The sequence below is a fragment of the Mandrillus leucophaeus genome, unplaced genomic scaffold (assembly GCF_000951045.1).
Source record: "Mandrillus leucophaeus isolate KB7577 unplaced genomic scaffold, Mleu.le_1.0 Scaffold12, whole genome shotgun sequence".
NCBI lineage: Eukaryota > Metazoa > Chordata > Mammalia > Primates > Cercopithecidae > Mandrillus > Mandrillus leucophaeus.
This window is the reverse complement of record NW_012100320.1, coordinates 3,344,381-3,361,581: the sequence shown is the minus strand read 5'-3', so window position 1 is coordinate 3,361,581 and position 17,201 is coordinate 3,344,381. Positions and strand designations below refer to the sequence as shown.

Below are 17,201 nucleotides of genomic sequence, written 5' to 3'. Positions count from 1 at the left end.
GGGAGCTGGAGGTTGCAGTGAGCTGAGATCACGCCACTGCACTCCAGCCTGGGTGATAGAGGGAGACTCCATCTCAAAAAAAAAAAAAAAAGTAGTATACAGTAAGTCCTCACTTAACGTCATCCCATAGGTTCTTGGAAACTGCAACTTTAAGCGAAATGACATGTAACAGACTAATTTTTCCTCATCAATTTAATAAGGAAATTATGTTGAACAAAATGACATTATTGGAGGACATGTTGTATGTTTCGTTTAAAGTTGCAGTTTCCAAGAACCTATCAACGATGTTAAGTGAGGACTTAGTGTATTTCTAGTTTTTTAAAACTTCAGAGTAGGCTGGGCACGGTGGCTCATGCCTATCATCCTAACACTTTGGGGGGCTGAGGTGGGTGGATCATGAGGTCAGGAGATCGAGACCATCCTGGCTAATATGGTGAAACCCTGTCTCCACTAAAAATACAAATATTAGCTGGGCATGGTGGCAGGCGCCTGTAATCCCAGCTACTCGGGAGGCTGAGGCAGGGGAGTCACTTAAAACCCAAGAGGCAGAGGTTGCAGTGAGCCGCGATTGTGCCACTGAGCCACTGCACACTCCAGCCTGGGTGACAGAGCAAGACTGTTTCAAAAATTAAAAAAAAAAAATCAAATAACTTCAGAGTAGTAAATGGAAAGATTTCTAACTAAATATCATCTGTATATGGACTTTGCTTTTTTTTTTGGAGACGGAATCTCGCTTGTCACCAGGTTGGAGAGCAGTGGTGCAATCTCGGCTCACTGCAACCTCCGTCTCCTGGGTTCAAGCGATTCTTGTGTCTCTGCTTCGTAAGTAGCTGGGATTACAGGCACACGCCACCACACCCAGCCAATTTTTGTATTTTTAGTAGAGACGAGGTTTCACCATGTTGGCAAGGATGGTGTTGATCTCCTGACCTCATGATCCACCCACCTCGGCCTCCCAAAATTCTAGGATTACAGGCATGAGCCACCACACCCAGCCTGTATGGGCATTTTAAAAGTGTAACTTGATGAGTTCAACTTAATATTTTATCTGGGGAGTTCATTATTGAAGGTAGTTACTGTATCAGTACAATTTCTATTCATTCCCCCTGCCCAATTCACTGGTGCCCAGTAAAGTTTATCTCCGTTGCCCTTGCTCATAGAGTTTACCATAGATCACTGCTGACGTTCACCAGTGGAGGGGAGCATTTTGGCAGATACAGGAAGGATTATGATCCCATCCATTGTTATAGGTGTTTCTTCTTATAACCCCTGCTTTTAATTGGGACTGGGACTTGTTTCTTCATATCCTCATAGTACATGCCCAGTACTTATTTTTTGATTGAGTACAACAAAATGTAATGTCAGCATAGTGGCAGGAAGCCCAGAAAACACCTGTATTTTCCATGGTTTTGTAGTTTGCATAATAGCACAAGTGATCGCATTTATATTACATAACATTCTATTTGAAATCTTCATGTCATAGATCAGCTGTGTGCTATATTGCTTGATGTAAGTCTTCTTGGCCTTGAATGTACTAGTTTAAGTAATAGGTTAGTAGTAGTAAAAAATAATAATCATAATGCTGCTAATGGTGCGGTTGTCCATGGTAGTTCCTTTGCCTAGCCTAGGTGAGGAAACACTTTTAAAAATACTAACCGTGCTACGTAATTACTGTTATTCCTCAGTACCAGGCCTTTTTCAGCATGGATATGGTTAGATTTTTGTTTTTCTGCTAATTTATGCAAAATTTCAGTAGCAGCCAAAACATAATATGAAAATTTGTTTTTTTGTGTCATTGAAATACTGCATAAATTAGCCTAACAAATTAGAAAGAAATTATTTCTTTGGGTGTGTGTGTGTGAGAGCGATAACCTTGTATTTGAAACTCTGTAACTAAAAGCAAAGACCATGTTCTGATGTTTATTTATAATTAATATTTCATACTTCCAAAAAGGATTTGAAGCTAGAAACATGTAGGACAGAAGGTTTGAAAGTAATGTCAGAAAAAGAATCAGAAGTACACAGAAGGAAGGTTTAAGTTGTAATTCTGATTTGTTGAGAATTAGGTCACTCCATTTAGCTGTGAACTTTATTAATGAAAATTAGGGGAGCAGTCATAGGCTCTAATTCTTACTACTTTGACTGAAGCAAGCTCTATATGCCTTCCATATGCTCTAGTTCATATTACCTGGCCCCACCTCCTAATAATACACAGGATTTCAACATACAAATTTGGGGACACTTAAATATTCAGTCCATTGCAGACAGAGTCTTGCTCTGTCGCCCAGGCTGGAGTGCAGTGGCGTGATCTCAGCTCATTGCAACCTCCACGACTCTGAGGTTTAAGCAATCCTTCTACCTCGGCCTCCCGAGCAGCCGGGATTATAGGTGAACACCACCACGCCCAGCTACTTTTTGTATTTTTAGTAGAGACATGGTTTCACCATGTTGGCCAGGCTGGTCTCAAGCTCCTGACCTCAACTGATTAGCCTGCCTCAGCCTCCCAAAGTGCTGAGATTACAGGCATGAGCCACCGTGTCCAGCCTGCAAACAGATTTTTAGCTTAGGCTATGTTTGCACATATCATGTACTTCTCTTGTTCTTTTGACAAAAGCTATATGACATGACAAAATTAAGCTTTCTGAGAATTGCCTGGAGTACAGTTCGTTTATGTTGACTGAAATGAGATCCATATGCCTTTATATACCCAACCTTGTTCAGCAAAGTTAGCATTCATTTTATTTTTTATGTTTTTGAGGACTCTAGCTTTGCAAAAGTTAGCATTCTTGTTTGATGTCATTCTTACATTTTTTTGTAAAATCTAAATTATTCTAACTATGTATGCAGACCAAATCATAATTTTAGAAGAATCATGATTTAGCAGTGACTTAAGACACTTACAGATAATTTTCTCATTAGGCTGCTTGTACCTCCATATTTATAGTTTTTATACCTTTAGGAAAAACCACACTCATCTAGAAGTCTTGAATAAACCCTGCAACCTTATTATCTGAGTTCTAAGGGACTCCCTTTGTAGTTACTATATGCTTTTATTAGAATTCATTCTTTGAGGGTTGGTTATTACATAGCGGTTACGTTCTCAATTCTGAAGGCAGACAGGGCAGACCTGAGTTCAAATTCTGGCTTTGCCACTTACAGCAATAAGATTTTGGTCAAGATATTTAACCTCTCAGCCTCTTTTTTTCCTTTGTAAAATGTAAATGATAATGAAACCTTCTTCATAGAGTTGTTACAAAGATCATATGAAATATGTATGAAAAGTACTTAATACACTATCATTTGATTCTACTATTTATAATATGCATCATTTCTTTGGCAGTATCTTGGATTTGGAACACCATCTAATCTGGGAAAAGGCAGAAGGGCTGCAGCTGCTGCAGACCTTGCTAATCGAAGTGGGGAATCAAATACTCACCAAGACATTGAAGAAAAAGATCGGTTATTGCGTCATGTGGAAGCCAGAGATCTGATTGAGTTTGGCATGATTCCTGAGTTTGTGGGACGGTTGCCTGTGGTGGTTCCATTGCATAGCCTAGATGAGAAAACACTTGTACAAATACTAACTGAGCCACGAAATGCTGTTATTCCTCAGTACCAGGCCTTATTCAGCATGGATAAGGTTAGATTTTTATTTTTTGTACTTAGTTATTTTTTATTTTCTTGCTATTGAAATTCTACATAAATTAACCTAACAACAAAAACAAATTCTGCTCATCTAGAATACCAGCCTATTCCTTACTAAATATGGATCTAGGAATCAAGGAAGGCGTATTGTATTATGTTAGAATTTAGGAGTTGTTTTTATTTCTTCTGAATTAAAACCATCATTATAGCCTAAAGCCCAAGAAAAATAATGCCATTAGCCTACCTCAACACCTCCAAGCCAGACATACAGGATTGTCCTTTCAGTCTTGATATTCTAAATGCTTTTGTTGTGACATACTGTGTGTATTTTTATATTCTTTTGCCAAAATAGAGTTTTATTAATCCCACATATACGTCTCTGTAGCAAACACCTAGCCCACATATCCAATTAGATAACAAATGGTTTGGGTTTTGTGAACTTTGTGTCTCTAAATATCAGTCTCCTCTTCTCTATTGCCACTGCCTCAAGTCAAGCCTATTTGTTATTCACCTTGACTCATGCATTTAATTCCTAATTGGTCTGCCTGTCTCACGTCTGTCTGTGACTACCACCACCAAAATATCATTATCTTCCTCTTTACTTCTAGAATGGATCATTGAGCACAGTGCCCAACAAATAGATATTAAGTTCTTAAATATTTATTGAATAATTAAAGACAAGGCTAATGTTTTTACTCCCTTGCTTAAAATCCTCCAGTGGTTCCCTAGTCTTATTTAGATGCCTCCCCCTTTGTCACTCCCTTAGCTCCATGTGCATACACTGGACTATAAGTGCTAGTTTGCTAATCTGTCATCTGTCATCACACAATAGACTGTAAGTTGCTTGGCAAAGATGATGTTTATTCATCATTAAATCCCTAGTATGTAACACACAGAGGTTTGGTAAATGTTGAAAAAAATCCTAGGGAGTCTGTGTTAATCTAGAAAACATCTTCAGAACAAACTTGCAATTCATAATACTGATACTGTCATGGGTTAATTGATAGAAACAAGTGCTTCTTGAAGGCAGGGTTCCAAAACACCATGAATTGTGTGCCCTCACTTAATGGTACATTTTCTGGAGGTAGAAATTAACAATAAAAGTTATAATTTATTTTTAATGTATTTGTAGTGTGAACTGAATGTTACTGAGGATGCTTTGAAAGCTATAGCCAGATTGGCACTAGAACGAAAAACAGGTGCACGAGGCCTTCGGTCCATAATGGTGAGTTGGCATTATTTTCTAAAAACAATTATTTCTTGGTCTGAGTTTTGAGTATATTAAGCTTCCTTGTTTTTCTTTTGGAAAACAGATACATTTTCTTTTGGAAAATCAATCTATCTATCTATCTATCTATCTATCTATCTATCTATCTATCTATCTATCTGTCTATCTATAGAGAGAGAGAGAGACAGACAGACACCGACAGACAGACAGAATCTCAAAGGAGTGCAGTGGTACTATCTTGGCTCGCTGCAATCTCTACCTCCCAGGCTGAGGCTCAAGCAGTCTTCCCACCTTAGCCTCCCAAGTAGCTGGGACTATAGGCAAGAACCACCACACCTGGCTAATTTTTGTATTTTTAGTGGAGATGGGGTTTCACCATGTTGGCCATTCTGGTCTCGAACTCCTGATCTCAGGTGATCTGCCTGCCTCGGCCTCCCAAAGTGCTGGGATTACAGGCATGAGCCACCACGCCTGGCCTGAAATGTTTTTTTTTTTTTAAATCACAGTAGATTATATTTTGCTTTTTCTCAAAAAGGAACTTCAAGGTGTTTGCAACAAAGGACATGGACATAATATGATTAATGAAACAGAAAATCGGGATTGGGCCTCGTAACTCACATCTATAAATCCCAACACTTTGGGAGGCCGAGGCAGGAGGATTGCTTGAGCCCAGGAGTTTGAGACCAGCCTGGCAACATAGACCTTCATCTCTCAAAAATAAATAAATAAATAAAAATAAAAAAAAAAACAAGAAGCCGGGCATGGTGGCTCATGCCCATAATCCTAGCACTTTGGGAGGCTGAGGCGGGCGGATTGCCTGAGCTCAGGAGTTCAAGACCAGCCTGGGCAACATGGCGAAACCCCATCTCTACTAAAAATACAAAAAAGCCAGATGTGGTGGCTTATGCCTGTAATCCCAGCTATAATCCCAAATATATATAAACATATATGTTTATTTGTTTTGTTTCTTTTTCCTTGAGTGAATGGATTCCAATTTGTGATATATAGAATAAAAGCTCTTGTGTGTAATCAGTTTTCAATGTGATTCATTACTTTTTATTTCTTTAGGAAAAGCTGTTACTAGAACCAATGTTTGAAGTCCCTAATTCTGATATCGTATGTGTGGAGGTTGACAAAGAAGTAGTAGAAGGAAAAAAGGAACCAGGATACATCCGGTAAAGTGCATTTTCAAGCCAGAACAGATATAAAATTTAAGATCATCTCCTCATTGCTATGTTTATTGGTTTGTCATTTTAAAATTACATAAAAATTGTTATATCGTGTATTTGTAAGGGAAGCAGTAATCTCAGGTTTTCTGTAGAAAAATCTAATTTGGGTATTATAAAAAAATAGTATTTTGTGAGTCTTTGAAAGTTGATCTTCAGGCCAGGTGTGGTGGCTCACGCCTGTAATCCCAGCACTTCGGGAGGTGGAGGCGGGCGGATCATGAGGTCAAGAAATAGAGACCATCCTGGCCAACATGGTGAAACTCTGTTTCTACTGAAAATACAAAAATTAGCTGGGTGTGGTGGTGCGTGTCTGTAGTCCCAGCTACTGGGGAGGCTGAGGCAGGAGAATCACTTGAACCTGGGAGGCAGAGGTTGCAATGAACCAAAATCACACCACTGCACTCCAGCCTGGGCGACAGAGTGAGACTCGGTCTCAAAAAATATATTAAAAAAGGCAATGGGCTAGATTTGGCTAGCAAGCTATAGTTTCCTAACCCCTGATTTATTCAATAAATGTTTACAATGTTTGACATTAATGTTACCTACACAAAAACTAGGTTTCTGTTTAACTCAATCATAAGGTATGTTATGTTTTATGTTTGCTTATGTTCCAGGATAACTTTAGAGGCAGTTGATTTTTTTTGAACAACCTTAGTTATCCAGAGAGATATAATCTCTTATTTTTATTGTTTAATGATGTTGACATGTGGCTTTTAAAGGAATTGTGGTGATCTGAATTATTTTTACTAGTTTGAGACAAGATGGATTTGGTCAGAAGTAGCTTCTTTACCATATACATATGCTAAATTCAAGCATTTGAGTTGAAATAACAGATGATGCTTTCTTGGAGAAAAGGATATTTTAAGCCTTCATAATTGAAGCCATGTTGTCCTTTTTTTTTTTCAGTAATAAATTTGTCAGGGAAAATGTTGGGAAGTTTATTTACTTGGTTGTATAGTCTGTTTCCCATATTACTAAGCAATCTTTTTTTTTTTTTTTTTTTTTTTTTTTTTTTTTTTTTTGAGACGAAGTCTCGCTTTGTCACCCAGGCTGGAGTGCAGTGGTGTGATTTCGGCTCACTGCAACCTCCACCTCCTGGGTTCAAGTGATTCCCCTGCCTCAGCTTCCTGAGTAGCTGGGACTACAGGCATGCGTCACCACACCCGGCTAATTTTTGTATTTTTAGTAGAGATGGGGTTTCACCATGTTGGCTAGGCAGGTCTTGAACTCCTGATTTCAAGTGATCAGCCCTCCTTGGCCTCCCAAAGTGCTGGGATTACAGGTGTGAGCCACTGTGTCTGGTCTAAGCAATCTTAATATTAAAAGTGCTCCTAGTATTTTCTATTATCGTGGCTTTCTTAGCTAGGGGAGGTTACTTTGCTGTTTTGATTTTAAAGATCACGTTTACCTCCGTTTTTTATTTAAAAAAAAAACAAACATGGCTTTTCATTGTAGGGCTCCAACAAAAGAATCCTCTGAAGAGGAGTATGACTCTGGAGTTGAAGAAGAAGGATGGCCCCGCCAAGCAGATGCTGCAAACAGCTAAACTGTCATATTGCTGTCCTGTATATACAGCTTTTCCTTCTTTTGTTTAGGATCATAACTGTCTCTACAGTCTGATATTAAAGGCATTGGATCTATCTTGGATATCATACATGGTCAGAGAAGCCTTTAGGATAAGAATCAGATCATGTATATTATTGTAACATCACATTGATTTTACAGAGGACGTTATGTGGACTTTAATGACACAGTGTTTAGAGATAAAATGTACATTATTTTGGTTCAGTTTTTAAAAAAAAACTATGCTTTAACAAAATTCTTAGGAATTCTTTTAAGCAATGCAGGTATTGCAATAACTGTAGATGTTACAATAATGTTACTCTACAAATGGGAAAATAAATTCTTTAAAATTGAATATTGCGATACCATTCTTTAGTGTTACTTTTTTACCCACATGTGTTTCTGAAAATATTGGAATTATATTCATCTTGAAAATTGGACCAGGTAGGCCAGGCACGGTGGCTCATGCCTGTAATCCCAGCACTTTGGGAGGCCAAGGCAGGTGGATCACGAGGTCAGGAGTTCAAGACCAGCTGGCCAAGATGGTGAAACCCCATCTCTACTAAAAATACAAAAAATTAGCCGGGCGTGGTGGCAGGTGCCTGTAATCCCAGCTACTCTGGAGGCTGAGGCAGGGGAATCGCTTGAACTCGGAGGGCAGAGGTTACAGTGAGCTGAGATCGCGCCACTTCTCTCCAGCCTGGGCGACAGAGTGAGACTCCGTCTCAGGGGGGAAAAAAAAATTGGACCAGGTAGTTAAAAATTTCATTGAAAAATACCCTGAAGAGAACTATATTTTGATAATTGGTTTAGCTGTATTCCTAGTCTTATCTGCTAACGCATGACAGCATGACACTAACTTCCCAATTGGTTCTGTAAAAGCGATTTTCTTACCAAGTTGTCTGATTTACCATCTTTTTTTTTTTTTTTTTTTTTTTTAGAAAAAAAAAAGACTCGCTCTGTCCCAAGCTGGAGTGCAGTAGTGCGAGCTTGGCTCACTGCAGCCTCCGCCTCCCAGGTTCAAGCAATTTTCCTGCCTCAGCCTTCCGAGTAGCTAGGATTACAGGTGCACACCACCATACCCGGCTAATTTTTGTATTTTTAGTAGAGACAGGGTTTCACCATTTTGGCCAGGCTAGTCTCTAACTCCTGACCTTGTGATCTGCTGGCCTCCCAAAGTGCTGGGATTACAGGCATGAGCCACCGCATCCAGCCTTAATTACCATCTTTAATCCATTTTAGTACTATGGGGTGAGTAAATGGAATTGAAGTCTGGCTTAAATCTTCAGAAAGTTATATATTTATATTATTTTATTTTATTGAGACAGAGTCTCGCTGTGTCACCCAGGCTGGAGTGCAGTGGCACGATCTTGGCTCACTGCAACCTCTGCCTCCCGGGTTCAAGCGATTCTCATGCCTCAGCCTCCTAAGTAGCTGGGACTACAGGTGTGCACCACCACACCTGGCTAATTTTTTGTATTTTTAGTAGTAACGGGGTTTCGCTATGTTGCCCAGGCTGTCTCTCCTGAGCTCAGGCAATCTGGCCACCTTGGCCTCTGACAGTGCTAGGATTACAGGCATGAGCCACCGCATCCAGCCAGAAAGATACATATCTAATTCGATAAATAGCATGCAGTGTCAGTCATGGTAACAGCCATGTGCTGACCTAAATAAAATTTCCTGATATTGTGTACTTAACCTGAAGTACTGAGCTAGTTTTTTTGTTTTGTTTTTGGTGCTGAACATTTTGGTCTAATTCTTTGGCTTCTTAGAACATTTAAAAAAAAATCTATGTTTTGCTATCAGCCAAAGTAAATGTGTTCACACTAACATATAAGTTACTAACCTTCATTATACAGCAAAGGTAAAAAGTGGTGGGATATTTGGGGTCTTAATGAAAATTGTATCATTTAACTCCATAAATATTAAAATATTTGGGTATCTTTTAAGCTTTTTTTTCTTTCCTTCTATAATGGTGGTACAAGTTCTATATTCATTCAGTTTAATCTCATTCGAAATTGTTTAAATCAGACTACATGTAAATATTTGTCCTTATTTTTTGGTTTATAGACTGTTGAGCTTTCCTTTTACACTGTTTTTTTTGTTTTTTGTTTTTTGGGGTTTTTTTTGAAAAATTGAAGCTATTAGGAAATTCTAAATCTTGTTGATGAAGATTTGGGCTTTCTATGATATAATTAATAAAAGGAATGTGTGGTATTTATGGCTGGGTAGGACCAGAAATGCACTTTGTATTACAGTGTTAAGGCTGGTTGCTATAGTATGGAACAGAAACACCTCTTCTTGGTCTCCCTAGTAATGGTTCAAGTTCTCCCCAGGAAGTTTTAACGTATTATAACTTTGTTCATTATCTTTCCCTTATAGCATCATTTTCCTTTTTGTAGAGTGGAAATCAGACTAGCTGCTAAACATATTAAGGGTAATCCTCCAGAAATGGACTGGGAAGCATTTTAGTCACAACAACTTACATTTGACTTTGGAAGTTGTTAACAAAGCATAATCGATGTTTTTAAATCAAACGCAATTTGTATCTTGGAACTTACATTTTGACATTTGAATAAAACAAAAAGACTAAATGAAAAGGCAACGTGGTGGTGTGTCCATCCTGCAATGGTGCAGGAACACTCTGCATTGACAACAACAAGCACAGCCAAACAGTGCCAAATTTAAAGGGGCACAGATGTCATATGAGCTGCTTCATTTTAGGGATTGGTTAATCCTTGGCACTTCCATATCAGATAAATTCTAGCTGTAGATTCCACAGACAATGTTTGTTAAACATTTATCGAAAACCCTTACTTAAATGTCCTGCACCGTACTTCACACTAGGGACATAGACCAAGCTTTTCAGGAATCTTACTAGTCTTGTAGGGGAAACAAATACAAACTAAAGTGTATTTTAATGGTGGAAGTGAGATAGGTACCAGGTGTGGTGACATAGAAAGTGATGGCCCAGATAGGTCTGGAAGAACAAGTAGAAATTTGCCAGAAAAGAATAATGAGAACTAAATCAAAATCTCAGAAGTGTAAAACAACTTGGAAGCTGTAGGAGGCAAGAAATAAGCAACAACTGTAACTTCTTGTTAATACTCTGAAATGACCATTTAATATTCTCCTCTCTCCGTGTAGCTAAGGACGTTGCTTCACATTTCATTGAAAAACCGTTGATGGAATTCATCATCCCACCCCCTATAAGCTATCTACTCCATCACTCAACCTTTCTCCCTAGTTACAACTGAAGTATCCCTCCTACAAAACTCAGTTGCTCCACATATGCTTAGGGTCTCATCATCCCCTCTCGTTTCTCAAGGCCTTTAGTTCTTTTGATCATGTCTCTCCTATAGTATCTGTGTCCTTCCTTCTGAATTATTCCCAGTGGCATCCAAACACTGCTTAGTATTTCCTGTCCTATAGCAAATCTCCCAAGCTTATTCACGTATCTTTTTAACTACACCATAAATTCCACAAGGATGGTGACCCAACCTGTTTTATTAACTATAACCAGCACCTACCATAGTGCTACATATATCTGGTACCCCATACATTTTTAAAGAAATAATGGAATGGCCACGCATAGTGGCTCATGCCTGTAATCCCAGCACCTTGGGAGGACGAGGCAGGTGTATCACCTGAGGTCAGGAGTTCAAGACCAGCCTAGCCAAACATGGTGAAACCCCATCTCTACTAAAAGTACAAAAATTAGCCGGGCGTGGTGGCGGGCACCTGTAATTCCAGCTACTCAGGAGGCTGAGGATGGAGGATCACTTGAGCCTGGGAGGTGGAGTTTGCAGTGAGCTGAGATCGCGCCACTGCACTCCAGCCTGAGTGACAAGAGCGAGACTCCATCTCAAAAAAACAATAATGGAATGTCTTATATGCCAGGTTAAATTGTAAGTTTTTACAGAAGTTAGCGGGGGATTATTGAAAGAGTTTTAGCAGTGGAGTTGAACATGATCAGATGTGCATTTTAAATTGTTGGGGACAGGCTCAGGAAAATGAATGGAAGGAAATGTGACTGGAGGCCTACTTAAGAATATTTCTCCAGCACTTGCCCTTCTATCTCCTAGCTCAACAATTTCCTCCACTTTTTCAGGTTAGTTCTCATCAGCATACAAACAAAACAACTTCCTTGAACCCACATCCTCTCCACCTGTTGCCCAGCTGCTTCTCTTCTGCAGCACAAGTAAAAGATGGTCTTGCATTTTCCGATTCCCTTCCAGGATTTGACTCTTCTTTTTAAGGGATGGAGGGGTCTCACTCTCACCCAGGCTGGAGTGCAATGGCACTATCATGGATCACAACATCCTCCAACTCCTGGGCTCAAGCCATCCTCCCACATTGGCCTTCGAAAGTGTTGGGATTACAGGCATGAGCCACCGCACCTGGCTCCAGGCTTTGACTATTAAATGAGAAGCTGTCAGAAGGTTTTGCACAAAGAAGTGATACTTGGTTACAGTGTGAGAGAACAGACTTAAGAGGACAAGGAAAAGATACATGATGGCTTGGGCTAAGGTAGTGGAAGTGGAAGAGGTGAATAGGTAGGTATTTTTGCAAATTTGATGAAAAGCGTTATCCTGTGTTCAGTGGGGAAACTCATTATTATAAAAATGTCTTATCCCTAAATTTATAAATTTAATAGTTCAATTAAATGCTAATATTTTATAAGCAATATATATTTTTATAAATTATAAATAATTAAATTATAAATTATAAATATATATCAAATGTCAGAATTTTACATTGAAGTCAGGCAAGTTGATTCTCAAGTTCATATGGGAGAATGGTGAACAAGCAAAATGAAAAAGTACACTTACGTAGTGCTTAATGCAGCAACTCTAAGGTGGATACTACAATCAAGTCTTGATGCTCATAAAGAAACTGAAGCCCAGAGGGGTTAAGTAGCTTCCCCAAGCTCACACAAAGAAACAGCCACGGTTTAACCCTAGATAGACCGGTTCTAGAATCGTACAGGTAACAATGAAGAAGGAGGAGGGACTGCCTCTACTACCTTTTTTTTTTTTTTTGAGACAAGTCTCTTGTCTCCCAGGCTGGAGTGCAGTGGCGCGATCTCAGCCGTCTTACAGGTTGACGCCATTCTCCTGCCTCAGGCGCCCGCCACCGCACCTGGCTAATGTTTTGTATTTTTAGTGGAGACGGGATTTCACTGTGTTAGCCAGGATGGTCTCGATCTCCTGACCTCGTGACCTCGTGATCCGCCCGTCTCGGCCTCCCAAAGTGCTGGGATTACGGGTGTGAGCCACCACACCCGCCCCTTTTTTTTTTTTTTTTGTAACTTTATACTGGGATACATGTGGAGAACGCGCAGGTTACGTAGGTATACATGTGCCATGGTGGTTTGCTGCACCCATCAACCCATCATCTAGGTTTTAAGCCCTGCATACATTAGGTATTTGTCCTAATGCTATCCCTCCCATTGCCCCTTCTACTAGCTATGTTTAAAATACAAAGCTATAACTAGGTGTGGTGACTCACACCTGTAATCCCAGCAATTTGGGAGGCCGAGGCAGGAAGATTGAGCCCAAGAGTTTGAGACCAGCCTGGGCAACATGGTGAGATCCTGCCGCTGCAAAATATGTAAAAAATTGGCCAGGCATGGTGGCATGCACCTGTAGTCACAGCTCCTTGGGAGGCTGAGGTGGGAGGACCCCTTGAGTCCCGGAAGTCACAGTGAGCTGGATCATACCACTGTACTCCAGCTTGGGCAATAGGGCTAGACCCTGTCTCAAATATGTGTGTGTGTATGTATGTATGTATTTTTAAAGCTTTAAAAATTTAAGTTTGTACCAGTGCATGAATGGGCAGACAGACTAATAGAAAAGAATGGGCCAGGTGCAGTGGCTCGTGCCTGTAATCCCAGCACTTTGGGAGGCTGAGGCAGGTGGATTGATTGAGCCCACGAGTTCCAGATCAGCCTGGGCAACATGGCAAGACACCATCTCTATAAAAAATAAAAATTAGCCAGGTGTGGTAGCTCGTTCACACCTGTATTCCCAGCTACTCGGGAGGCTGAGGTGATAATCACCTGAGCACAGGGAGGTCAAGTGATCGTGCCCTGCACTCCAGCCTGAGTGACAGAGTGAGACCCTGTATATTCTCCCGAGGCAGGAGAATTGCTTGAACCCAGGAGGTGAAGGTTGCAGTGAGCCTAGATCATGCCACTGCACTCCAGCCTGGGAGATAAGGCAAGACTGTCTAAAAAAAAAAAAAATGAATGACATGGACAACGAAATCCAGGCTGAGGTGGCCTCAGATGGAGATGAGAAACTCATTAGGAACTGGGGCAAGCATGGTGGTGGGTGCCTGTAGTCCCAGCTACTCAGGAGGCTGAGGCAGGAGAATTCGCTTGAACCCAGAAGGTGAAGGTTGCAGTGAGCCAAGATCGCACCACTGCACTCCAGCCTGGGGGACAGAGCAAGACTGTCTCAAAAAAGAAAAAAAAAGTAAACCTACAAAACTTAAAAAAACAGGAGAAAATCTTCAGGATCTAAGGATAAGCATCGAGTTCTTGGACTTGACACCAAAAGCACAATCCAGAAAGGGAAAACTGATAAATTGGACTTCATCAAAATTAAGAACTTTTGCTATGCCAAAAGAAAAACCTTGGCCAGGTTCAGTAGCTCATGTCTGTAATCCTGGCCTTTGGGAGGCAAAGGTGGAAGAATAGCTTGAGGCCAGGAGTTTGAGATCAGCCTGGGCAAGACCCCCAATCTCTACCAAAATTTTTTTTAATTAGCAGGGTATCGTGATGTCTGCTTGCAGTCCTAGTTACCCTAGAAGTTAAGGCGGGGGCCGAGTGCAGTGGCTCACACCTGTAATCCGAGCAGTTTGTGAGGCTGAGGCAGGTGGATCACCTGAGGTCAGGAGTTGGAGACAAGCCTGATCAACATGGTAAAACCCCGTCTCTACTAAAAATACAAAATTAGCCTGGCATGGTGGCGCATGCCTGTAATCCCAACTACTCGGGAGGCTGAGACAGAAGAATCGCTTGAACCCAGGAGGCAGAGTTTGCAGTGAGCCAAGATCACACCACTGTACTCCAGCCTGGGTGACAGAGTGAGACTCCATCTTCAAAAAAAAAAAGAATTATAAAAGTAGAGGATAGATTCATGTAGATTCATGGTTAAGGAAACGGTGGATTAAGGAAGAGAATTGAGTATGGCTATAAAAGGGCAAATGAGGAACATTGGTAGTGATGGACATGTTCTGTATCCATGTCAATATCCTGACTTTGATATTGTAACAGGACTGCCAGGTTTGTATGCCAGTTACACAGCAATAGACATCTGACATACACTGACATCTGGGTTTGAACTGGAGAGTTAAATTTTTTTCCTTTTTTAAAAATTAAAAATAATTTGCAACACACAACTTTGCTCATGTAGTTAAGAAAGAGTTTAATAATCTCAAGATGTCAAACAAGGAAGCAGGAGGAATTCTCAAGATTAAAATCTGTTTCCTCAAAGGGTTCTGGGCAATGGTTTTTAAGGGGGTTGTGGAGGGTGAGGGACTAGAAAAGTTGGAGTCATCGATTGGTTGGGTAAAGTGGATGATACGGTTTTGCTCTGTCTCCATCTAAATTTCATCTTGAATTACAATAGGCCCCACATGTCAAGAGAGGAACCTGGTAAGAGGTGATTGGATCATGGGGGCAGTTTCCTGCATGCTGTTCTGATAGTGAATTCTCACGAGATTTGATGGTTTAAAAGTGTTTGGCAGTTCCCCTCCTTGCTCACCCTCTCTCCTGCCACCTTCTGAAGAAGGTGCTTGCTTCTCTTTTGCCTTCTGCCATGCTTATAAGTTTCCTGAGGCCTCCCCAGCCATGCAGAACTGTGAGTCAATTAAACCTCTTTATAAGTTACCCAGTCTCCAGTAGTTCTTTATAGCAGTGTAAAATAATAGAACTATAGAACTAGTAGGCCAGGGGCAGTGGTTCGTGCCTGTAATCCAGCACTTTGGGAGGCCGAGGTGGGTGGATCACCTGAGGTCAGGAGTTTGCAACCAGCCTGGCCAACATGGTGAAACCCCATCTCTACTAAAAATACAAAAATTAGCCGCACATGGTTGGCGGGTGCATGTAATCTCAGCTACTTGGGAGGCTGAGGCAGGAGAATTGCTTGAACCTGGGAGGCAGAGATTGCAGTGAGTGAAGACTACACCATTGCACTCCAGCCTGGGCAATGAGAATGAAACTCCGTCTCAAAAAAAAAAAAGAAAAAGAAAAGAAAATGAACTAATACAGGGGATAAAATCAGGATGTGGAAATTATTATTTCATTAGTCAGCTTTTTGCTGGGTCCTTCAGACCAGCTGGCATGGTATCTAAAGAAGACGCTCAATGGAAAACGTATCTAACAATGTCTTAGATTTTATCTATAGAACAGGAAAAGAACAAAGACTTTTGTGACAAGGGCTAGTTATCCTTGGGTAGTAAGAGTAGTGACCAACCACAAGGAACTGGGACAGAAGGCAAGCCGGCTTAATGATTGTCATTGATTGTGCTATCAGCCTACTTATTTTTCCCCCTATTGATTTTATAAAGTGTTGCAGGTGAGCAGTGACTATCTGAGGCCAGTATCAGTGTGGGCAGTAAGAAGAATTTACCAAGACAGTTGTAGGTAAAGAAAGGCAGATTTATGAAAGAAAGTATGAAAATACATTGCAAGAGTGCAAGGGGCAGGTTAGCAAGAGAGGAGCTAATTGTGAGGAGACAAAGGCTTGCCGGGGATTTTATAGAATGGTGTTTGTGCTGTATGCCGAAGAGAGTTTTGTGCAGTACTGATAACTGCAACCAAGGCTGCAGTGAGCTAACTTGCATTTTTTTTTTATAAGCCAAGGGTCTGGTGATAGCTGGGCACAGGAATATAGTGAGTTATTAGCGCAGGAGGGCTATGTGTCCTGGACCATGAAGAAAGGCAGACTTGTAGCTATCTGCCTTTCCTTTTTGCTCTTCCTCAGTCCTGCCAGCCCCACTCCTTTTCCCTAAATTCCACAGGAAGTTTTTTTAGGGATGGTTTTATGACAGGAAAATATATTGGGCCCCCAAGATCACCAAGGAAAACTCAGGCTAGGGCAAAACTGCTCCATTCTATTCAAAATCACTTACCTGCTCACTGAGACAGATGCATATCTGATTTGCCTCCTTAGGAAAGGCTAATCAGAAATTCAACAGAATGTAACCATTTGTGTATAACCTGTGACCTGGAAGCTCCCTCCTGGCTTCAAGTATTCCTACCTTTGCTTCAAGTTGCCCCACCTTTCCAGACTGAACCAATGTGCTTCTTACAAATACTGACTGATGTCTTTTGTCTCCCTAAATGTATAAAACCAACTGTGCCCTGACCGCTTTTGGCACATGTCATCAGGACTTCCCTGAAGCTGTCTCACAGGTGCTGTCAGGCCTGAGCCCAAGCCAAGCCATCGCATCTCCTGTGACTTGCACGTATATGCCTAGATGGCCTGAAGTAACTGAAGAATCACAAAAGAAGTGCAAATGCCCTG

At 40.8% G+C, this 17,201-nt stretch overlaps 1 protein-coding gene across 1 annotated transcript in view; it reads left to right on the top strand.

Moving 5' to 3' along the window:
- Positions 1-8,025, top strand: part of CLPX (caseinolytic mitochondrial matrix peptidase chaperone subunit) — a 57,774-nt gene extending 49,749 nt beyond the window's left edge. The window contains exons 11-14 of the mRNA XM_011969299.1: positions 3,341-3,640; positions 4,778-4,870; positions 5,942-6,048; positions 7,558-8,025. Of these exons, the coding sequence (XP_011824689.1) occupies positions 3,341-3,640; positions 4,778-4,870; positions 5,942-6,048; positions 7,558-7,648 (591 nt within the window). The 3' untranslated portion in view covers positions 7,649-8,025. The remainder of the gene's footprint in view (positions 1-3,340; positions 3,641-4,777; positions 4,871-5,941; positions 6,049-7,557) is intronic.
- The last annotated feature ends 9,176 nt before the right edge of the window (positions 8,026-17,201 follow it).